This window comes from Numenius arquata, chromosome 1 (assembly GCF_964106895.1).
Source record: "Numenius arquata chromosome 1, bNumArq3.hap1.1, whole genome shotgun sequence".
Classification (NCBI taxonomy): Eukaryota; Metazoa; Chordata; class Aves; order Charadriiformes; family Scolopacidae; genus Numenius; species Numenius arquata.
Genome location: NC_133576.1, coordinates 140,337,255 through 140,361,917, shown reverse-complemented (window position 1 = coordinate 140,361,917; position 24,663 = coordinate 140,337,255). Strand labels below are relative to the sequence as shown.

The 24,663-nt window shown below is 52.6% G+C and overlaps 1 protein-coding gene across 1 annotated transcript; it reads right to left on the bottom strand.

Moving 5' to 3' along the window:
- Positions 1–6,674: 6,674 nt before the first annotated feature.
- XRRA1 (X-ray radiation resistance associated 1) lies at positions 6,675–24,560 on the bottom strand. Its single transcript, XM_074150298.1, has 17 exons — positions 24,488–24,560; positions 21,660–21,814; positions 21,345–21,416; positions 20,697–20,769; positions 19,816–19,913; positions 17,346–17,479; positions 16,164–16,262; positions 14,814–15,073; positions 13,367–13,407; positions 12,484–12,600; positions 11,407–11,500; positions 10,980–11,098; positions 9,958–10,200; positions 9,224–9,377; positions 8,857–8,969; positions 8,177–8,282; positions 6,675–6,916 (listed from the first exon to the last, which is right to left on the bottom strand). The coding sequence occupies exons 1-17, from the start codon at positions 24,558–24,560 to the stop codon at positions 6,675–6,677; spliced, it is 2,193 nt and encodes a 730-aa protein (XP_074006399.1).
- Positions 24,561–24,663: the final 103 nt, after the last annotated feature.

Genomic DNA, 24,663 nt, shown 5'->3' with positions numbered 1-24,663 from the left:
GTGTTCCCCAGCTGGGAGGGTTGTGCGAGCAGGACGTGGGGTACGGGATAAGGACCTGCTCCGTTCCTTGCCTTGTCGCTTCAATGTGCCAAGAGAAATCCGAGCTCTACTCATGGAAAGTAGGTTTTTTTCTGTCCTAGAAAGGGTCTTCTCCTCTCTGCCTGCCCCGGTTTCTCCCTCACGCTGCAGCTGGCTGTGGTGGTCAGATCGTTACCCACCTCAGCGTGTTCGAATGACTTGACTCGAGGACTTTTGGGAAGGGAGGCTGATCCCTATTTCTGCTAAGAAGTACCAAATAGATCCACCCGTAGCACTTATAAATGAATGTATCTCACTGTCTGCACCGTCAGTACAGGTCACGGGTTATTTTCTTGTAAGTAGAAGGCCAAATTCGATGAAGAAAGGTGTAAAATAAGGATTTTACTGGAAAGCCTTATAGGAACTTGCATATTCTTGTTAGTGAGACAGCAGGAAGGTAGAGCCGCTGGGACCAAGGGAGCAAGAGCAGCTTTTCTCCCGATCCCTGCCTTTTCCAAGCCAAGAGGGTTTCATGTTCTTCCCACTAACGTTGAAATCCAGAAAGGGAAACGCTGGCCGGGCGATTTCGGGAAGGAGCGTCTTCCCTGCTGACACGTACCCTGAAGGTTTTTACTCAGTTAAGAGATTTCTCAGCACAACTGAGACCTGTCCTTACACGTTCAAGAGCATCCCGAGGTGTCTGATGCATCACCGTCCTCTCCCGGGCACCTCCCAGGCCCTCCCGGTCCATGGGCACAGGGATACGGGTGCTCGGGGGCGATTCGAACCCACCCTTGCCCCTGCTCCGAGCTGCCTGTCTTCAGGTTCAAAACCACTAAGAAAAGCTCAGGTGAGCGATGCACTAAAAAATTCTACTTAAAGGCATGAAGTCGGGCAGGGCAGTCTGAACCAGGGCCAGCTTGGAGCCTGGAGCGTGTGGTGTCCACCCAGATGTGGCCTTCAGTGTCACCCGCCCCCCAGGCTCTTCATATTTCTAATGCTCTTCACAGAATCACAGAATGCTATGGGGTTGGAAGGGACCTCTGGAGATCATCTAGTCCAACCCCCTGCCAGAGCAGATCCTCCTGGAGCAGGTGCACAGGAACGTGTCCACGCGGGTTTGGAATGTCTCCAGAGACGGAGACTCCCCCACCTCTCTGGGCAGCCTCTTCCAGGGCTCTGCCACCCTCACAGGAAAGAAGTTTCTCCTCATGTTGAGATGGAACTTCTTATGTTCAAGTTTGTGCCCGTTCCCTCTTGTCCTGTCACTGGGCACCACTGGAAAAAGACTGGCCCCATCCTCCTGACACCCACCCTTTAAGTATTTATAGGTGTTGATCAGATCCCCCCTCAGTCTTCTCTTCTCCAGACTAAAAAGACCCAAGTCCCTCAGCCTTTCCTCATTAAGAGAGATGCTCCAGGCCCCTCATCATCTTTGTGGTCCTCTGCTGTCCCCTCTCCAGCAGTTCCCTGTCCTTCTTGAACTGGGGAGCCCAGAACTGGACCCAGTGCTCCAGCTGTGGCCTCCCCAGGGCAGAGCGGGGGGGAGGATGACCTCCCTTGACCTGCTGGTCACACTCTTCCTGATGCCCCCCAAGATGCCATTGGGCTTCTTGGCCACAAGGGCACGTTGCTGGCTCATGGTCATGCTGTTGTCCCCCAGGACTCCCAGGTCTTTCTCCTCAGAGCTGCTCTCCAGCAGGTCACCCCCAACCTGTCCTGGTGCAGGGGGTTATTCCTCCCCAGGTGCAGCGCCCTGCCCTTGCCTTTGTTGAAGTTCATCAGGTTCCTTCCCCATCATCTGTGACCAGCACAATAATTCCCTTGATTATTTCCAGTAATTGGGCTCAAAAACCATCAGCTCAACTCGATACTTGAAAAGGGGCCTTGCAGAGTATTCACTGGGGACCCTCGGTGCCCACAGGGACCTTCATCCAGGGCGTTAACGATCGCGCTGACCCAAGGTAACGAGTGCTATTTTCAAAACACAGCTCAAGCCCAGTGCTGGGGCAAACTTACCCGTGGCGTGAAGGGAGGACACCGTCTGAACAGATGGAACTGATCCAAGGGAACAGCGATTGTCCAAATTCCTCTCTCTAAAACATGGTTGAATTTCTCCTTCCATCTTAAATGGTTAAAAAAACAAAGGGGAATTGGTTTTCTTTTTCTCTCCTGATGTAGCTGCAAGGACCCTGGCGCTTTTTCCTAATTGAACTGGATTTTTTTTTTTTTAAGAAAACACAAAAAAAAAAAAAGAAATCTTATATTTTAATGGATAAAATTTATATATTTTAAATACTATATTTCAACAGATCGACACTTTCATTTTGAGAAGAACTTCTAGCAATGATTCCGTAATATATCTATCTATCTCTGTAGCTCCTTAACACACAAACTACTGGATGTTTCAAGTCGTACCTAGGGCTGGCTAGTCCTGGCCTGCTCTGCTTGCCCACTGCGGCTCGTGGGCTGCGGCTTTCCGTGCCCTCTGGCGCTCCGCAGCCTCCGTAGGTGCTGAATTGAAGCAGGCTCTTCTGTCCCAAACCAACTCCTGCTCCCGTTCCCAGCTGCGAACTGGAAGGAAATTAAATAATTAGAGCCTTTGAGCGGACCCAGAAGAGCGGCGCCCAGAGAAGTAGCCTTGGCCTGGATTTGCCCTTTACAGTGAAATAAGCTCAGGAGGGAAACCCACAGCTTTTATTCAGAATTCATGCCTTTCCCCCCCGCCCCCCAACGTTTTGAGCTCAAGCGTGCGCTTCCCGAGTGCATTTAGATTTCTGATTATTTTTCCAGGCCCCCTTCTCCCCGCCCCTTCCCTGCGGTTGAGCCCTTGAGCCCGAATCCCACTTCCCTCAACAGTTTCCTCCTTTATCGCGGCGCTTGTGGGGGTTTCATCCAGGCTCGGGCTGCCTCCGAGTGAGCCTACACCACAAAAAAACCTAGATTTACATACCGAATGTATCCTCTTTTGCCCCTCTTAAAATAGATTTCGCAGTCCAGCGCACCAGGCCAGTGGCTTAAATATCTTCTTTTGCAAAGGTTACATAAATATTCAGGTTTTTTGTGCATTAATTTCCTCTTTCTAAATCCGAGCTGGGCGGAAGTACAGGAGGCGATGCCTGAGCTGGAGCTTGTCCCCAGCCAAAACAAAAAAGCTTAATGGGACCCCCCCTGCTCCGCCTCGCGCCCCCGGCTTCCCAAATCTTGCCTTCATTGGGTGGCCGGCTCCCCCCGAAACGGAGAGCCCCCATCCTGGCAGCTCACGGTTCCGTCGCATCTGGGTTGAAGGAGACCTTCGGAGGTGGCGTCGCAGTCACGGCACGGCAGGGTCGCGGTCGCAGCGGCTTTCAGTAAAGCATCAGGGTGGGATCCATCTTGTCTCGTGAGGTTGGATGGAGCTGCTGGCTGCGTTTTTACCTTCGTTTTTCCATCTCGTTGGCTGAAGGACTAGGGGAAAACACGGGCCGTTTTCCAGCCGGCTCGCTTAGACCCTCTCACCTTCTTCCTCAGCTAGCGAGAGCGTGACTCCCCTCAGCTGAAATCCACCCAAGGGGGTGTCGGGATGGAGACTCGAGGCGATGTGAAGTTAGAATGAATGTTTTCTTAATTTAACACTCTGTAAGTTCGTGTAAGCTTGCACACACCCCCCAAAAAAATAATAATTGTATATAATTCCACTTAAAAGAACAGGAATTCCCAGCCTCTACCCTTTAAAGGTCAGGTATGACGCTACCTTCGCCACAAATAATGCCAGCTGAGAAGGAAAAAAAATACCTCTTGCTGAACGGTGGATCTGCAGAGGCTCCAAGATGAAACCAAGTATTTATTTACGCTTCTGTGAAAGTCATTTCTAACCCTCCTCCTCCTCTCTGCAGCCACCTTCTCTTCGGGATGAAGGCAGTCTCCTTGGCGGCTGTGGGACAGCGTGGGCGGGCGAGCATCCTCCCAAAAATGTGAAGCTCTTCTTCTCTAGCGAGACAAAAAAAAAAAACCAAACAGGTCAAAAGATGTCACCGCCGGTAACGCTGGAGGGGCTGGGGTGGGTTTGACGACAGAAGGGACCGTATCTGCCAAAGATGCCACCGACTCTGGAAAGTTACTTTCTGACCCTCCGGAGCTCTCTGCCCGGGAAAAACCGTACGGAAAGATCCGTTTTTGGAGTCCGTGAGATCAGATAAATGAAGGAAAAGTGCCAAAAAAGAAGGGATCATGCGAGATGATTGTATAATGTTGTTCTATATTGTCAGTATTTTTCTTCAGATGCTATTGTACATGCAGTGCACAGTAGTCACGAGGTGTAGCTTGAACAAAGCGCTTCTTTGTATTTTTCTCAACGAAAGCGGAGGGGGAGGTTGAAGCCTTAAAGACTTAATCTACTGATTTTAAAACCAAGCCTTTAGCAATGCTCTTAGGACGGACCCCAGGGCTCCGCCTGGACCCTCCAACATCCCTGTGGCCGGCTCCCACTTGTCCGGCGAAAGGTTGACAAGGAGCTTGTCCCCTGCGCGGGGGGGGGGAAGCGTTTGAGAAAAAGCCGGCCCCTTGGGGGACCTGAAACGAAAACTTAACGACTGTTGGAGGTGCCAGCGCCGTGATGGAGACCCGTGGGTGTCCCCATGGACGGCAGCTGGGTGGAACTGGGACGTGACGCCGCTTTGAAGCTGGGATGAAACCCCGCGCGTCGCATGCGTCAGACGCAAACCTTTCTCTTCCCCGTGTCCGTAAAACACCGCGAAGCATCGGCTCTAGAACTAGCTCTTCACTATGCAAACGGAAAACCCTTCAGCTGGTTACAAAGGGGGGGGGGGGGGGGTTGTATATGCCTGGTTTCCTTGGTGTTTACTGTCAAAACTGGTTTAAAACAAATCTAGATGTTGCTACACTTTTTTTTTTGTTTGGTCCCCCCCCCGATAATGCTTTAAATCGTTGCGCTTTCGTGTTCTCAGCTCGCCAGCGGAGCACCGGGGCGGTAAAAAGACTTTTAACGGGTCGGTTTTTGGGGTCTCAGCTCAACCACCGTGGCTTCATCTGAATGTTTTAAAAAAAAGCGACGGAAGTTACTGAAGGGCCGTTGACTTGCATGTGTAAAATGTGTGGGTAAAATGACATGCAGGCGTCTGTCATGTTGTGGCTTCTGTTAATTTTGGAACAGAATAAATCCTGCTTGTGAAAAACAAAACAAAACAAAACAAAACAAAAAAAAAAAACACAAAACAATTGTCACAAACCAGAAATACGCCAACTGTGTACAAATAAGCTCGTACGTTTTAACAGCAACGAGGACTTTAACTGCAGGACAAAGGCCGAGGTTAAAACAGAATAAAACCAGGTTCTGACAGTGAAATTACCTGTTTCAGCTGAAGTTGCTGCGCTTGGGAACGAGCAGGATCCTACTGCTGCCTGTCCCAAAAGGGTTACAGTTGTCCCTGGTTGGTGGAGGTTGTTGATTAATGTTTTGCAGGGGGGGAAAAAAAATGGTGAAGGTGAGTAAAATGAGGTATTTTTCACGTAGGTAAGCACCCAGTAGGGAGTGAGCATCCTCCGTCGCTCCCCATCGCTTGTCCCAACACTTCCAGTTACAGAATCACAGAATGATACGGGGTTGGAAGGGACCTCTGGAGATCATCTAGTCCAACCCCCTGCCAGAGCAGGTCCACCCAGAGCAGGTCCCACAGGAACGTGTCCAGGTGGGGTTTTGAATGTCTCCAGAGAAGGAGACTCCCCCACCTCTCTGGGCAGCCTCTTCCAGGGCTCTGACACCCTCAAAGTGAAGAAGTTCCTCCTCATGTTGAGATGGAACTTCTTATGTTCAATTTGTGCCTGTTACCTCTTGTCCTGTCCCTGGGCACCACTGGAAAAAGCCTGGCCCCATCCTCCTGACACCCACCCTTGAAGTATTTACAGGTGTTGATCAGATCCCCCCTCAGTTTTCTCTTCTCCAGACTCAACAGACCCAAATCCCACAGCCTTTCCTCGTTAAGAGAGATGCTCCAGGCCCCTCAGCATCTTTGTAGCCCTCTGCTGTCCCCTCTCCAGCAGTTCCCTGTCCTTCTTGAACTGGGGAGCCCAGAACTGGACCCAGTGCTCCAGTTGTGGCCTCCCCAGGGCAGAGCAGAGGGGGAGGATGACCTCCCTCCACCTGTTGCACTGATACAGCTGTTTTTTAGGGGTACCAAACCAGGGAAGGGATTTGGGTTTTTAATATCTTATTTTGTGGCCAGCTTGGCACCCTGAGCACGCTCGGGTCCAGCTGGTCGGGCACGTACCTGCGGCAGAATGGGGCTCCGGTATGAGATGGGGCAGCAGAGCCCCGTCGTGAGCCGCCCTCTTCATCGCTGGCCAAAAACCTCCCTGCCGTGCTCCGAGGGCGCGGCAGTTTTTTCTTCCAAGTCAGTTTTTGTGCAGGAATGGGCGAGCACATACCTTATTTTCCAGGAATCGCAGAGCACAGCAGCGAGCAGACATGGTTTTCATGCGCTGTTGGGGCAGCGTCGGTGCTTTCAAGCTGGAAGTCGCTGCCTGTAAGCCTGAGATGAATCTTGTCACCGCACTCAATTTTCCAACCTCAGGAGGGCAAAAATGGCTCCAAACATTACAAAATAACGTACGTTTTATTCACGAGGGATGCTTTATTCAACCCCTGGCTATTTTGCGGACTAAACTTTGGGCACCTTCTTGGCCACGCTCTTCTCTGGCAGCTGTAGCTCTTCGGGGCTCTCCTGCTTGGATGTTACCTCTGCGAGAAGGGCTTTTACCACCTGCGCATCATCCAACGGCTTGGCCATCTCCTCACCTACGGCTGTGGCGAGGATCTCGAACACCTCCCGGAATTCCTCCATCAGCCTCCGTGCCTCCCGGTATGCCCTGGGGTTGGATTTCCTCTTTTGCAAAACAGACACTGGAAAAGGCCAGGGGTGAGAGCAAGAGCGATGGGACGGCGCCTCGGCTGCAATCTTCTGATCTTCCCTCCCATCCCTCTGCCCACCAGCGGCCCCAGTTTCTCTCCCATCCCCACAGCACGGGGGCACGTCACTGTGGCAGGGGCACAAAGGTGGCTGCGGGGATCCAGCTCTGTCCTGGTGCCCACATGAAACACAGGAGCCCCAAAAGCAAAGGTACTGGTGGTCTGGAGCAACTCAAGAGTGAAGATGTGCTGGGTTTAAGCCTGGGCAGTGGCTCTGACTGTAGGTGGCAGAAAGTGCCTTAATTTCTTGCCTCTCTTCCTCTGCTCTTCCCTGGTCATAGAACCACAGAATGGTCGAGGTTGGAAGAGACCTTTCAGATCATCGAGTCCAACCATCAACCCAACACTGACAAACCCACCACTGACCCATGTCCCTCAGCACCACGTCTGCCCGGCTTTGAAATCCCTCCAGGGATGGTGACTCCACCACTGCCCTGGGCAGCCTCTGCCAAGGCTTGATCACCCTTTCAGTGAAGAAATTTTTCCTAATATCCATCCTAAACCTTCCCTGACACAACTTGAGGCCATTTCCTCTTGTCCCATCGCCTGTTCCTTGGGAGAAGAGACCGACCCCCCCCCCTTGGCTACACTCTCAGGGAGTTGGAGAGAGTGAGAAGGTCTCCCCTCAGCCTCCTTTTCTCCAGGCTGAACACCCCCAGCTCCCTCAGCCGCTCCTCACAAGACTTGTGCTCCAGACCCCTCACCAGCTCCGTTGCCCTTCTCTGGACAAGCTCCAGCCCCTCAATGTCTTTTCTGTCATGAGGGGTCAGTGCAGGAAAAAGGAGAAGCACCGGGGAGTAGCCAGGTCCTGCTTGAGACCTGGGTCCTGCTTCCTCTCGGGGGCAAAACCACTTTTACTCCAAGGCCATTCTCCCACCAGCTGGATTTGGGGTGGGGTCAATCCAGCTGTGGGTCCAAGGGACCCCAGCAGCGCCTGTGTTGCATTTACCCCTCCGTTAACCAGTAGCCAGAGCATCGGGGTCCAACCTCGTGGTGGGCTGAAGGTGTTCAGCAGGCGAAGCCCTTGTCCTCTCCGCAGGGACATGGGGGGACACTGCTGCAATGGGAGGGACCTTCATTCCCAACTCAGCCGCACCACGGGGTCCCACCAGCTCAAGGACACCTTTATGTTCGGATCCTGCCCCTGACTCTGCGGTGCTATCAACAGGAGAGTCTGGGAATGCAGGAACATACCCAAAGGTACTTCAGTGATGGTCGAGGTGTTTCTCATGGCCATCAGGATTCCTTCCAGAACCTCTGCTTTTGTCCTTCGGGCCGAAGGGCTGGGCATCCTCCCACGCTGCAAGGAAGACCAGGAGGCTGCAGAACCTCCTCTCCACCCTCCAGGCTGATGATGCTCCACCTCCTTTTCCTGCCCCCTCTCCCAAACTACCCGTGCTTCTGCATGAGGTAGGCGAGACAGTCTTTTTTTTGGACCAAGCTGTTTGGGTTTTAACACTGACTGAAGATTATAGGTGCATTGAACAACACCGGATCAGCTTCTCGTGACCCCAGAGCAGCACAGTGTATCCAGGGACTGTAATTCTACTACAACCCACCCCACAGACCCAGCTGGGAGGCCGTTTCCTCTGCTTCCCTTGGGAAGGGGCTGGCTTTGTTCAGGGTGTTGGTGACAAGCTGTTCCCCCCCAGGGGGGAACTGCCCAGGGGCTAGCAAGGCTCTGGGCTGTTTACCAGCCCCCCAATCCCTGCAGGCTGGTTCCCGTGGGGGCTGAATGCACCACGCCACGAGGGTGAGAGAACAGGGAGGTGCTGGAGATTGGGAACTGGGGCCACACTCAAGCTCTCAGCATCCATCCAAACATGTGGGTTGATCCAGATACAGACACAACCAGTCTCCCTTTGGAGCTTTACCTTCTTCTGAGGTGTGTAGGACTTCTGCACAATGTCCAGTCGTGGCTTGGCATCACGGTAAACCCGGGGGGGCTTCGGGATGTCGTACAGCCCCTGCACGTTCTTCTGCATCCCTGTGAACCAGAAGGAAAATGGGACAACAAAAGCCTTTGCTGCTTGCTTCTTCAAAGCCAGGCTGGACGGGGCTTTGAGCAACCTGGTCTAGTGGGAGGTGTCCCTGCCCAGGGCAGAGGAGTTGGAACTCGATGGTCTTTAAGGTCTCTTCCAACTCTAATCATTCTATGATTCTATGATTCTTTCTTGGTCAGGGTGGACCATAGTGCTCATCATCTTTTCTAAGCAGGAGCCCTCTGCTATCTTCACTCACCAACTGGCTCAATAAAATCTCCACCGAGTGGCTCCTCGTAGCCTTTGTATTGCTCTGGAACCACCTGAGACATTCCTCCCCACCTCTGTTCACTCCTCTTCTCCAGCCTGCCCTCTGCCACAGGTCTCAGCAGGGGTCTGGGCACATCCTCCACCTCAAAGCAACAAAATAAAGGAATTCACAGCAGCCCTTTCTTACCAGTCAAGCTGATGGAGTCAGGCAGAGCCTGTCCTGCTGTGGCCAGAGGTCTCTCCCGGTGGCACCGAGCCATGCAAGCCACCACCTCATCCCATCTCTGCTCAGCAGAACCAGGCACAGGGGAGAGAGGGGCCACCCCCATCTCAGTGCAGACTGTTTTTTTTCCCTGATAATCCCAAGATTTTCAGGGAAATCAAGTCAAAAAACTGCCCTGGTGAGCTCTAGGAGGGAGTCTTCCAGCAGATGCTGCAGGGACGATGCTGGACTCATGAGCTCCTGCAGCTGGAGCTACCCACCAAAGCCAGCACAGCCCTGTGCCACCCTGTGAAATAGCCACCAATTCTTGTTCTTGGCCACAACGTTGCATTTGTGGTTCTTGCTAGTGCTTCCTTTCTTAAACTCCTTGCAATCAAAGGAGGGTTATAACCACTGGTGTCCACAGCACATGCACATTTCATTCACTTAGGAAATGAAGATTCATCTGTGGACCATTTCTGGTCAAGCCCTGCAGTCCTGAATTTACAGCCTGGCCTCACCTGCGTCATGAAGAAGGATGGAATGTCCTCCTCGGCTGGGCCAGGAGGAGGCCTGGAGTCACTTTCCCCTTCCTCCAGTGCTGGGGTTGTGGAGTTGATGGGCTGCAGCGGCTGGGCCGGACTCAGAGGTGGCACATCTCTCGCAGTTTCCACCACAGCTGGGAGCGGTTTCCAAGGAAAGGTCTTGGCAGGAACTTCTAGCATCAGCGGTCTCTTCTTGACTTTGGGGAGATGCGACGTGACCTGAAGAGAACACAATGGATGTTCAAACATGCTGCCGTAAATGTCAGGTCTGGCAGCTGGGGGCTGATCGTTGAGGGATAGGGAATTCCAGGGCAGCCCCAGCTCCAGGGACACCCTGGCAGCATCTTCTGTCCTATAGGATCCCTCAGTCAAGGCCGATGGGCCTTTTGAACCCAAAAACCCAGTGACAAACCCTGTTTGGGGCAGTGATAAGGGGGTGGTGGGACTCCCCACCCTCATCCTGAGCAAAATATCTCCAATCCTTCCCACCCTTTCACAGAATCACAGAATCACATGGGGTTGGAAGGGACCTCTGGAGATCATCTAGTCCAACCCCCTGCCAGAGCAGGTCCACCCAGAGCAGGTCCCACAGGAACTTGTCCAGGCAGGTTTTGAATGTCTCCAGAGAAGGAGACTCCACCACCTCTCTGGGCAGCCTCTTTCAGTGCTCTGCGACCCTCAAAGCAAAGAAGTTTCTCCTCATGTTTAGGTGGAACTTCTTACATTCAAGCTTGTGCCCATTTCTTCTTGTCCTGTCACTGGGCACCACTTCTTCCATCCTTCCAAACATCCATCCATCCATCCATCCATCCATCCATCCATCCTTCCAACTTCCTCCATCCTTCCAACCCTGCTGGGATCCATGTGTCCTACCATCTCTTCCCATGCTCCCCAGCAAGTCGGTTCCTGGGCAATCCTGCCCCGAGTATCGCAGCAAGGGTTTCATCCCCACCTTGGGGAAGGAAAACCCCGTGCTCCTGAGGCACATCCCTCCTTACCTTGCGGCTGGCTTTGAGAGGGATGGAGAAGTGTCGCCTCTCCACAGCTACGTTCTTCTGTCGGACAAGTTTAATCCCCAGATTGTGCTGGAGGAGCTGGGTCAGGAGAGGCGGCTGCCCTGGAAGAGCAGAGGTTCACCAGAGCTGCAGGAGAGCCCATGGCCCGCTCCTTCGCTGGCAGCACACTCTGGCCCATGCCAACTAACCCCAGGCTCAGCCCAGAGCATGGCACTGCCCAGGGACCAGAGTAGAAGCCACACTGTTTTGTAAGGAGATGCTTTATCCCTAAGGATACACACTGGACTGGGCTACTTCCCACCGAGGCCAGAGGAGCAGTCCTGACCTGTTTTATTTACTAGTCTACACTAGCACTAGCAAAGGAGGGACTAAGCAGGAGTCCCCCCGCGGAGCCGGGCTCATACTGTACCGCTACGGGTGGTGGTAAGAGGGTTGTCATGAAACGTCAGCTCCTTCAGGCACAGGAAGAAAGCCACGGGTAAGAGAGCTGTCTCGTCCGCGATCTGCAAGATAAAAGTGTTTGCTCTAAGCACTAAGTCACGCCAGAGGCTCTAGAGTTTCATCCCAACCCTCCCATCAAAGCATGTTCCTCTGACACGCGGGGACCCTTGCACCGGGCAGGTACGTGCAGTGGGGAGGAAGAGGAGGGAGATGGCATCCCTTAACCAGCGATGCCCAGCAGCTCTGAGGGCAGAGGCAGAGCTTCTCTCTCCCTCCTGCCTGCTGCAGTGAGAGGCGCCTCCAACGCTCAGAAGAGCCACAAGGTAGAGGGGCAGGACATTTTTCTACAGCAAGTCCTGCTTCTCCACCCCACAGTCCAAACCACAGCCTGGCCAGGGCACTACAGCCAGAAACCAGCTCACCCACAGAGGAGCAATCTAAACTAGGGCGATGACAGCTGGGGGAACGGCAGCAGAACTCACTTAGCAAGCAAGAAGAGCCGCCCCATCACCTCCCAGGGGGATGCCCCTCAGCTGAGCAGAGGTAACTCGGCACTGCCAGCTCACCCGGCTGGGAAGCAGCATGAGTTAAGCCCTGGGCAGGAGCCAAAAGCATCAGGAAGAGGAGCTTGAGTGTTGTTGCATGTTATTTGTCCGTTGGGGCACACTGAGAACCTGGTGTGGATCAGCAGACACTAAAACAGCAAAGTCCCCAGTGGGACATCACCATCCACCGGGCAGCTCCAGCAAAGGATCAGTCCAGGGTGAGGGAAATTGTTTATATATTCTCTGATTAAATCCCCAAATATGTAAGGGTTTAGACAAGCTGGGTGCAATTCAGCTGCCTAAAATAGGTGTCCTATCCCACCCAAGAGATCCTGGATATCTGATGCATTCCCCTGGGCTGGCAGGTGGATGCAGGAGCCTGGGAGAGCTGTGCCATTCTGCAGTGGCAGCTAAAAGCCAAGGGTGTCACCCGTGGAACTAAGGCCGGGCTCAAGCAGCTGAATTTTTGCATTTATCTGGAGCCACGGGACCCAAATCACCTTGTTGAAGGCCAGGCTGAGGCGCTTCAGCTCAGGAAAGGGAGTATAAATGTCCCTGCACGTAGAAGGAGCCGGCAGAGTCTTAGAGTCAGATGGGTCTCCTTCCCTGGGAACAACCTTAAAGAGAGGAGGAAGAGGGTGAGCAGAGACACCACTCCAGAGGCTCTGGTGGCAGGAGACACACCCAGTGGCAGGATACCACCCTCTTGAGCCCCCAACATGGCTATAATTTGGAGAGCTTTTGGTTCAGAGCCACTTCGGAGGTTGTCTTGTGGCAGCTTGCTTTGGCATCTGCGTTATTATGGGAGCCCCGCAGGGAGTCACGTCAAATGCACCAAACTCCATCATCCAGCACTGAAAACGTGCATGGGCTCAGGAGAAAGCATCTGTGCTCTCCAGGATCACGCATGTGTTACACTAGAACATGCTCCAAGTGCTCAGCATCTCTGAAGCTCAGTCCCTAACTGAAGTTTTAATAAAAACCAGGGTCTTTGGCTTCAAACACTTGATTCTGAAGAGCATCATGTAAATAAAAATGGGGGGAAAGGGGCTAAGAATGAATAAACTCCCAGCTCCTGAGCTTCAGTCCCTGCCTGAGCCACAGAACACACTTCCCCATGCAGGGAGGATACACAGTCAAATGATGACCCAGCTTTTATTTGGAAGTGATATAAGTTTAAGCTCCATGGTCCCTTATTTTCCCTGTGGCTATGGGAAAATTTGCTCCTGGTCTCCCTGATGAGAGACAATATTCACTGCAAGCCTTGCAGGCACCCAGAGTCCCAGCCATACCCACGGGCTTATTGAAACTCAGTTGAGAGGCCCGGGGAAGGGAAGTTTGGGAGTTGACACCCCAAAGTACAGATCAGCCAGTGGTTCTTACCAGCGCCGGGTGTTCCTGAGAGCCAGAATTAAAAATGACCTCTGCAACGAAACACAAGCAAAGTTAGGGTTTCTACATGTAGCACCTGAAGCTGAGCACTGGGGCAACCCAATGGTAAGGCTTGAAATTACCCTGGAAAAGCAAATTAGCATCAGGCAGGATCTGGCTCCATGGCAAGACGTGAGGGAGGATCACTCCAGGTGAGGTTCACAACCCTGAGCACAGCAGAAACCCTGCTGCTGGCCTCAGGGCAGCCAGGAGCTCCCCGCAGGTAGATTTTGGGTTGCAGTCTCACCCGTGAGCACGAGGCCTTTCCCACATTGCGCTGCTACCGCCAGGCCAGCACCAAAAGTGGCGCAGTGCCTGCTCCATGAACACCTGACAACACGGACTGCTGCAGAGAGCCAGGGGACAGGAGAAGTGCTCGGAGGAGCCCCACCAGCAGCCGCCATCGCAGCCCAGTCCACAAAGGAGACAAGAGGCAGTCTCTGGATCCATCTCTGGATCCATCCCATCGTGTGGCCCAGCATGGTGTACGCATCACACTTTGGTAAGGACATCCAGAGGGGAGAGCTGACCTACCCCAGGAACGCAGACCTGTGCATGGGCCACCTACTCACACAACCTTCCTGCCCTCTGCCTGTCCAGGATCCACAGCAATCCACTTCCTAACCTCAATTTTTTCCCCATTTTTGTCAGTGTTCCTCCCAGCCAACATGCAGTGTCTCCTTTGGAGCAAGCTACCCTGGAGAAGTCATAGACTCATAGAATGGTTTGACTTGGAAAGAAGACCATCCAGTTCCACTGCCCTGCCCTGGGCAGGGACACCTCCCACCACACCAGGTTGCTCCAAGCCCCATCCAACCTGGCCTTGAATCCCTCCAGGGATGGGGCAGCCACAGCTTCTCTGGGCAACCTGGGCCAGGCTCTCACCACCCTCACAGCAAAGAAGTTCTTCCCCACATCTCATCTCAATCTCCCCTCTTTCAGTGTCTTTTCCCCCTCGTCCTGTGGCTCCCCTCCCTCATCAAGAGTCCCTCCCCGTCTCTCCTGTAGGCCCCCTTTAGGGACTGGAAGGGGCTTCAAGGCCTCCCCGGAGCCTTCTCTTCTCCAGGCTGAACCCCCCCTTAACTCTCTCAGCCTGTCCTCACAGCAGAGGGGCTCCAGCCCTCCCAGCATCTCCATGGCCTCCTCTGGACTCACTCCAGGTGAGAGAAAGGGGCACTTCTGTTTGAACCATGACAGATGTCTACTTCAGGGTGATTCGTGTCCAGTAAGCTCCTGTACAGGTTAGCTGAGATGTCTAAAATGGTTCTATGTATCCCTCCCTCACTGTTTTCATTTTGTCAAGATGCTTCACTCACTAGTGAGATCCAGCAGATCCTCACCCTGACATAGCTGAGCCCCACGGTTTCGGTGTGGGCAGGAAGAGGCAGGCACTGCTCACCTGTCCTGCCTGGTTCCCTGTTGTTCTGTAGCATGACATGTCCAAGCTGTCCTTTCTTCTCTTCCAGCTCTGCTGGCACCTTTGTGTCCTCCTGCTTCGGTGGCTGGGATTGCTGCCAGAGGCTGCTCAGGGTCTTGTACCACTCTGCCCTGAAGCTGTCACCGTCCAGCGCAGGGTGGAGGAAGAACTGCCTGCTCTCTGCTTGGTGCAGGTAAGGGACAGCCGAAATCCTGTTCTTGTCCAGATTCAGCTCCCTCAGGCTATCGGAAGAGGAGATGCGTGAGAAATTCCACCAGTGTATGCACCAGGCCATCTGTTTGCCCCGGCGCCCGCAGAGCAGGGACCTGGCCCTTGACCTGCCTCCTTGCTGAGCTTCCCAGCAGCAGAGCGGAGGCATCCGTGACACCCGCATCTCCCTGCCCTGTTCCCCCTCCTCTCCAAACCCCAGCTCCAGGCTCAGTTGTTGGCACAGCCCAGCATTGCCCCTGAAACGTGTGATGTTGGTCCCCCACACCAGCCTGAGGGTCACCTAGATCCCAGTTCACCTCTTGATGAGAATTTAACAAGACAAAGAGACATCCTGGCAGGGCTCTGATGAGCTGCGGTCCTACTGGGATTCCCTAACAATGTTCCGTCTTCCCATGGAAGTATAACGTCACCAATGCACGTGCCCAAGGCCACAAGACAGCTTAGGGGGGAGTACCCAAATCTCTGCCCTCCAGCCCTTCAGTCTCATGCCTAAACCTCTCCCACTCCCCCTCCTCTCTCAGGAGCAACACAGACAATGTGCAGTGTCCTCCAGGAATGTCTTGGCAAAGCCAAGGAAACAAGCCAGACCTGATACCCACTTCCAGTTTGCGGCACTGGAGGCAGGCACCTGAGGAACATCAGAAGGTCTCTGCTGTCCCCAAACCCAGCACAGCCCAGCTGAGGGGCATGTGAACAGCCCCCCCTTCCTGGTGACTTCTCTGGCTGAAACACAAAAGCCCACATTAAACAGAAGGAGCTGATCCGCAGCCTTTCCTAGTGCTGCTGCGCTGAAATAAAGGGCGAATCTGGGATGAAGAAGGGAAAATGGAGAAAGCGACTGCCATTTCTGAAATCAGAACCCGGAGATCAACAAAGACCCAGGCAGGAGCAGAATTACCAGCCACCTGCTGGGTTTGGCCAGCAGGCTGTTTGTTTCCCCTCAGTCCCATTTGCAACACTAGAGGGACTAAATGGGGAAGTATCCGAGTGAATCACAAAGATTTTGGTTTTCATTTGAAGCCTGGCTACTGTGCAACAGCTGACGGAGACAGCTGCCAGCCCCCAAAAGCCGTAGCCGTCGGCTGCCAGGCGCTTCCTTACCTGCGGAGATAAGACAGGCTCGCAAAGATGCTCGGGTCTGACAGGTGATTGTCATCCAGCCACAAGACCTCCAGAGATGGAAACCTTAAATGAGCAGAGCTGCGGATACAAAGAGGCTCATTAATAATACGCTCAAGCAAAGACAGGTGAAAAACGTATAATTTGCTGTCACCAGGGGAATATATATCCCCCAGGAGACTGGGCTGGGGCTGTTTTCATTCTTTTAATAGAAAACTGATATCCTAACTCAAAGCAGCTAAATTGAATCAGTCCAAACGACCATCCAGCTCAGCATCTTATCTCCAACCACGGCAAACCGTGGATATCTTGGCGACTGTGGCTTAGCTATAAGTGAAGGGTCTAATTAACGACAAATAAATAACATCCTACTCACGTGGCTTGGCCACCTGATGGGGCTGCTGAATCAGTGTCCAGAGGTTCCTCTCTAGCTGCTGATTACAGCAGATCATAGAATCATAGGAATGGTTTGGGTTGGAAGGGACCTTAAAACTCATCTTGTTCTAACCCCCTGCCATGGGCAGGGACACCTTCCACCAGATCAGGTTGCTCCAAGCCCCCTCCAACCCGGCCTTGAACCCCTCCAGGGATGGGGCAGCCACAGCTTCTTGGGGCAACCCGGGCCAGCGTCTCACCACCCTCACAGCAAAGAAGTTCTTCCCCACATCTCATCTCCATCTCCCCTCTTTCAGTGTCAAACCCTTCCCCCTCCTCCTATGGCTCCCCTCCCTCATCAAGAGTCCCTCCCCAGCTTTCCTGGAGCCCCTTTAGGGACTAGAAGGGGCTCTAAGGTCTCCCCGGAGCCTTCTCTTCTCCAGGCTGAACCCCCCCAACTCTCTCAGCCTGTCCTCACAGCAGAGGGGCTCTGGCCCTCCCAGCATCTCCGTAGCCTCCTCTGGCCCCGCTCCAACAGCTCCATGTCCTTCCTGTGCTGATACCCTAGGTCATCTGGGGCTGAGCTGGGATAACTCTTCCCTGCCACCCAGCACCGACCATTAGGTTATTTGATCTTCCAGTTTGCAAGTGAAAAGCTCTGCTGCCCGCACTGATAAATCCCAGGCTGCCCACACTCAGCCAGCCCCACCGCTCCATCACCCTGCTTGCCCAGTGCATCCCATCGGCACACCAGCAGCTCCCCACCAAACCAAAGCTGTGTGCACTTACTCCCAGGAGTCTGCCAGGTCCGGAGGCAGGGACCGAAGCCCGTTGGCCGTCAAGCGAAGGACTTTGAGCTGGGACAAATCTCCCAATGTCCAAACGTCCTGGGGAGACAAGTTATTGTAGGAGAGATCCAGATCCTGAAGGAAACAGGAGAAACAATCCCCAGGTAGATATTAAATATTTACAGGAGGCTTTCAGTCATTCTACCACCCACCCTAGGGTGATGCTGTGATGGTCTCTGACTTGCAGGGACTTCACTTACAGTGGGGGACTCCAAAACCTGGGCAGAAGTGCTCAGGGCTGGTTCCCCACTCACACGTGTGACACACAGGACAACAGGCAGGAGAAAGCCGGGGAGCAGACCCTGCTGGGGGCAAGGACAAGGGTTTCTAGGATATGTGAACAGGAATAGCTTTGCTGGGGCATTACAATCGGCTGTATTTCCCCAGGAGGAGCTCATAGCACTTTAGAAATCATTTTAATATGAATTTCCAATCAGGCTTCCCAGGGTTTATTTCTCCAAGCTGCCAGCAAATGAGATTCCAGACACTGGTCAAGGATGAAGCTGAAATCCACCAGGGCATAGCAGGAAGGGGAATTTAGGTGGGTCCCATCCCCACCTTCCAGTGACAGGGGTGCTCACAGAGAGGCATACAGGGACAGACGAGATCAACCCTGGCCTCATGACCCTTAGAAATTTGGTTCCTCATCACCTGGGCACGTGGTCACTGAGACAAACCGTGAGCGGGTGACCAACAGTGCATGGGAGAAAAATGGGAGAACTTCATGGATTTGGGAACCTTCCAAAGCCCACAAGCAGGAGGGAGGCCAGGATCTGAGCGTACAGAGCTGACAGCTGAGCCACCACCAATTCTTTGAATGAGACAAGAAGAAAGAAGCCTTTTAAGACAAAACTTTATATCCAGGAGCAATCAGAAACCGCATGTACAGTGAGAGAGAGAAATCCAGGCAAGGACACCTCCTAGAAAAGAGCAAGCCTAGATAAGGTCAGTACAGCCAAGGCAGAGCCTAAGCTCTCTGTAGCAGAGACACATTCCAAGCTGGATGGAGAGGACAACTAGAGCCATCATCCCAGGCATAGCTGCTTGTTATTCATAGATTCATAGATTGCTCCAGGCCAGAAGGGACCTCCAAAGGTCATCTAGTCCGACCTCCCCGCAGCCAGCAGGGACACCCCCAACTAGACCAGGTTGCCCAGGGCCTCGTCGAGCTTCACCTTGAATATCTCAAGGGAAGGGGCCTCAACCACCTCCCTGGGCAACCTGTTCCAGTGTTCCACCACCCTCATGGTAAAGAACTTTTTCTTAGGAAAAAGGATCTTAGGATCTTAGGATCCATCAATGTTCTTAGGATCCATTTTGTCTCTTTTTTAAAGAAAAAAACCACAACAATTTAACTTCTTTGCTGTGTTAGAGAAGCAGCCCATAAGTTCACAGAATCACAAAATCATAGAATGGTTTGGGTTGGAAGGGACCTTAAAGATCATCTAGTTCCAACCCCCCTGCCGTGGGCAGGGACACCTCCCACTAGAGCAGGTGTCTAGTGCTGGGGAAACTGTGGAGAACTATTTAGAGAGGAGGAGGATGGGATGCAGAGAGGTAGAGCACGGTTCGGAGGAGGATGAGATGGAGCATGCTGGAGCATGTCCAGAGAAGGGCAACGGAGCTGGTGAGGGGTCTGGAGCACAAGTCTTGTGAGGAGTGGCTGAGGGAGCTGGGGATGTTCAGCCTGGAGAAAAGGAGGCTGAGGGGAGACCTTCCCGCTCTCTCCAACTCCCTGAAAGGAGGATGCAGCCGGGGGGGGTCGGTCTCTTCTCCCAAGGAACAGGCAATGGGACAAGAGGAAATGGCCTCAAGTTACGCCAGGGGAGGTTTAGGATGGATATCAGAAAAAAATTTTACACTGAAAAGGTTGTCAAGCCTTGGCAGAGGCTGCCCAGGGCAGTGGTGGAGTCACCATCCCTGGAGGGATTTAAAAGCCGAGCAGACGTGGTGCTGAGGGACATGAGTTAGTGGTGGGTTTGTCAGTGTTGGGTTGATGGTTGGACTCAATGATCTGAAAGGTCCCTTCCAATCTCGACCATTCTATGATTCTATGGGGATCTGCCAGTGACCACACAGCATCAGGGAGGTGAGGGATGACACAGGTGACTGCAGGGACAGGATCCCCCAGCAAACGGGGCAGCCCATCACAGTGGAAACAAGGAGTCCTGTGGGAAGAGGCTGAGCAAAGGCGATCTGTGAGGAATTAGTCTGCAGGAAGAAGCAAGATGTGTAGGTCCTTGAGAGACACAGCAGAAAGGACATCCCAGAGTCATAAGGAAGAAGGAATAGAGAAAGACCCTGCAGTTTCAGAGGACTCCCACTGCAGGGACATGCATCAACGCTATGCGTAGGCTTCAGCATGATGGTTGCGAGGAGATGAATAAGGTCTCAGATCCCCCTCATCTTACTTCCAAATGCAGGAAGTCTCCAGCAGTGATTTTCAGATTTCTTAGTCCATTCAAGGAAAGTTCCAGTTCCCGCAGTCCTGGAAACTTCCGAAACGGTTCTGCAAGGGTGGAAAAGGAACCGCTCCAGCGAGTGAGGAACAACAGTAACAGAACAAACAACAAACCATGTCTTATCTTAGTCTGGAATGGACCAAAACCAGGAAGAACAAGCAGCACTAGTATTGTCAGTGCCATGTCCCTGCCCATGGCAGGGGGGTTGGAACTCGATGATCTTTAAGGTCCCTCCCAACCCCAACCATTCTATGATTCTGCGTTTGAAAGAAAATGCCAGCTCAGATAGATGTTTGTCCCTACAAAACATGATGACCCACCAGCCTACTCCTTGGACATCTGGTTTGCTTTCATGCATTTCCTCCCACCCCAAATTGGATTATTGCTTGAAGGCACTGATGGCACATTTAGCTTAGATGTTTTACTATTTATAAACGGATTTCCTTTTTTCCTTCTTCAAATTAACTGAGCCCATGACGCTGGATTTGGATTCACCTCCCGGCTCTACCATTAACCTTCTGAGCCTCTGGGACAAGCCGTTTCATTATTCCGTGGTTCTATATATTAAACAGGGATTTTCTTTGTAAAGAGCTTTGTTTTCTACTAATGAAAAGGATACCACAGTGGCACACAATTATCGTTAGTACAAAGGGGGAATTAGTGCAAGGATTTCAGCTCAGTAACAGGAAGAAAGCAATGCTGCAAACAAGTGCTGATACGTGTATCTTAAACCTCTTTGTAAAGCTCTAGACCTTTGTTCAGACAAGTGGAAGCTTCCCTGGGTTGAAAAGCAGCATCTATTTAATTTTTTTGGTAATGCAATCCCTTACCTAGAGTCAGCAGGTTCTCAGCAGCATTTATAAAAGCAACACAATCAAATTTCTCAAAATCATCTTCTTTAGCCTGAAAAATACAGAAGAAAAAAAAAAAAAAAAATCATTCCACTTCAGCCCTAAACTGATCTGAAACAACCGGATCTCTCCTTTTCTCAGAATGCCTAAATCACGGTATTTCCCATAATTAGGTCTTCATTTGTTTTTCTGACGATGGAGAGCACTCCTCAGAGTGTCCGTTAAATGCCCAGCTGCCTCGGTAACCAACATGCAGAAGCTCATTTTCTCTTTGCGTGGCAAGTTAGTCACGGACCCAAATAAAAGTCGCTCCTCAAGCTGAAGCTGAACTCCTTTCATAGTTGGGCCAAACATCCCTGAACCCAAAGAACAGCGCTTTGCGAGGGGATGTAAGAGGGGCTGTGCCTGATTAAGACCGAGTTCATTAGGTTATGAAGACATGATCCAAAAGTTTGTAGGACAAATCATCCAAGCTTGTCCACAGTGGGTGGCTCATCTTCCTGTGCAAGGAATATACCTGCATTTAACGTGTGTTTTCTCTGATCTCTGGACACTTGTGTGCTGATAGGGTAAATTTTTCAACTTTTAAAGCAGTTCCCTAGTCCTTCTTGAGTCTCTGATACTCACAGAGACCAGATTTTGGTTGCTTATGTTCACACAGCACAGGTCAGAGGGGTTCTTCAAACAGTGATGCTTCATCTGGGGAAAAAAAGAAACAAACAGAAATGGTTAGTCCTACAGCAATCCTGTACGTCATGTCCTGAGACCTGAGCCCCAAAACCAGACCTCACCTGGTGCTTTGAGTCATGGGAAGGGGGGAGAAGGTGGCCTGGAGATGGGGAGGGAGAGGCAGCTACAGAGTCTGCCCACCAGCAGGATCTCCCCAGCTCCACAAAGCGCTATCAAAAAGTTTAGGTAATAACAGAGGAAATCTGTGCTCACCAGAAATGGCTCATCCAGAACATTGTCTTTAGTATGTTCTTCCACGGAAGCAGATCCTGGGGGCTTTCTCCTCTGCTGTGGTGTCTTCCCGGTGGTTCCTTTCTTAGTCCAAGCCCTCGGGGTAGCTCTGCGTGCCAGCATCCAGCACCCAGACCCTGGCACGAAGATAGACCAAGGCAGAGGAGATGGTATAGTGAGCACACAACCCTCCAAACGTGCCCTTCTCAAAGTGACTGCTCTCTACCTGGTGTTTCAGCCCAACACTGGAATCCACCATTTTAAAATCCCCTACATGGGGAAATACTGGAGTATAAAATGTTCGGTGACCATAAATTTAAGGTAGGAACATTAAAGCTAGAGCCAGAGCCACAGAAGAGGAGAAACGTGCTCCTTTATAGGTGGCAATAGAGCCATAGGTTGCAGACATGGAAACGTGGGCTGGAAGAGCCTTCTGGAGGTCTCCAGTCCAACCTCCCACCCAAAGCAGGACCATCAGCAACGTTAGATCAGTCAGTCGTGGCTTGGTCTGGCGATTCCACCAGCTCCCAGGGTAACCTGGCCCAGAGCTGCACCTCCTCCCAGCAAAGAAGTTTCTCCCAACGTTCAACCTAAACCTCCCAAGATGAAATTTTTGGCTTAGTTTTTGGCTTAATTTTTGGCTTAATTTTTATGCCATCTCCCACTGTTAAGAGTCTGTGGCTGTCCTTCAGGTAGCTGTAAGCCACAATCTCCCCTTGGACTCCTCTTGGCCAGACGAAAAACAAGCTCAGCACCCTCAACCTCTCCTAGAAGGTTCTGTGCTCCAGACCCCTCAGCCTAGTAGACCTCTCCACCACTTCTCGGATGTTAGAAGACATTTCTGCCCATTTCTAAGCATTTTGTGGATGGGACTCTCAAAGCCCAGAGAAAAAGGAGAAGCTCTGGCTCAGAAGAGCTGCTGGAGAACCACACTGTGTTATCCACGTGCCTGTCTGAAGCTTCCCTCCTGCCATCAAGTGGAGATGCCTGCCGGAGTCCTCATTTAACGAGTGGCCCTAGACATTCTGCCCTCTTCATTGCAATGAAGTTTTAAACAATGTTAAAACCTTCTGGGCACCACTTTAAGTTCTGTTATCAACCGTTATCTGTGTGATCAGCTGGGATGTTGATTCAGGAAACCACAGCTGAATGTACCCTCTGTCTGGCCCAACAACTGTCTGGTGGACCCGCCCCTACGGACACAACATTATTCTGCAGGGTGGCTTCACCAGCAGCACTCAAAGAAATGTCACCTTTTTTACTTCCACGTAAAATGTTCCTGGCAGGGAAGCTTTCATCACCCATTTTGCTTTCACCACCCATTTTATACAGTCCTGTTGTAGCCATCTTGACTGTAGCGTTCCTGGGGAGAGTGGGAAACAAAGTAAACAGGTTAAAATTTTAATTGGCTCTAACATTACTTTGCTTTAAACAGCTCTTCCCAAGGGCAGCCACAAATGAAGTGTCAGCCTGTAGGCAAAGGAAACACTGTTAGGGACACACGAGGAGCCTCGCCTCCTAAAACGGAGAAGTAAATGAGGTGACAGGAGCGCGTGCAGTATTTTCCAGCTCAAGATAGCAAAACGCAGACACCGGCGCATGCGTGAGTCGGACTGTGTGGATGACGACTCACTGGATTTACGCTTTTACCCCTCCTTCTTCCTTCACTGTCTCCTTTCCCTTGTCACTCATGGAGGCTCTGGGAAAAGAACTGCACTGGTCATCGCTCCCCAAACCTTGGAAATAAACTTTAAAGGCTCTGCGTCGCTCTCGTTCTGTGCCCCAGCAGCAGGAGATGGTCTCCCAGTGCCATCTGATGGTGTCTCCACACTCGGACACCGCTCTGACATACTACGGCAGGGCTGGACTATGGTGTTCACACACAGTGCCGATATTTGGGGTAAGTCTCCCCTGCAACAGGTGCTGTTTCACCACCGCACAGCAACGCTACAGTAACTACACCCCCACAACACGCACCCATAGACCCCCACTACCCTCAAACACCCTCACACTGATACACACCCCCACAAAAACACCCACGAACACCCTTGCACACCCCACTCCTACACACATACACCCCACCCACACACCCAGCACATAAACACACTACACACGCTCCTTGCTACACCTCCGCGACACACAGCCCATGCCCTTAACACCCCAAAACACCAACACCCATGCATACCCCACACAAACACCCACAAACTCCCTCACACACCCCACAGACACCCATAGAAACACTCCCCACATGAATGGACAACCCCCAACAACGCACACCCCACGGAAACCCCCCCACATGCTCACCACGCTGGCAAACACCCACAACGATGCACACCCCACATAAACACCCTCACACACCCCATACACACCCACACACAAACTCCCCACACTGGCAGACACCCACATCCATGTATCCCCACACGAACACCCTCACACACCCACGAACACCTACACACACGCTCCCCACGCTGGTGAACAGCCCACAACGATGTACACCCCTCACAAACACCCTCACATACACCCCACGCAGACACCCGTGGGCACCCTCCCACACACATACACCCCCGCACGCCCACCCAAGACACTACAGACACCCCCACTCCTCATATATACCCTCTATCCCCTTCACATTCCCTTACATCCCCTCACACACCCCTTCACAGCCCAGCGACCATAGAGTTCACAGTCCTCCACAGCCCAGAGGGGCCCCACACACGTCTCCCCCTCACCCTCCCCGGACCCCACACCCAGGGGGCCCGGCCGAGGAGGGCTCCCCGGCCCTCACCCCGCGGGTCGGGGGCCGCCCCAACCTCCCTGCCGCCCCCGCTCCCCGAGCAGGCCCCGCACCGCCGCCGCCTCCCCTCCGCGCCGCGCCGTCGCCATGGCAACGCGAGAGGGCGGGTGGACTACACTTCCCAGCGTGCAGTGCGGCGGGAGAAGAGGGGGCGAGGCCTTTGCTCCCGTCGGCCCCCGCGCGCGGCCAATC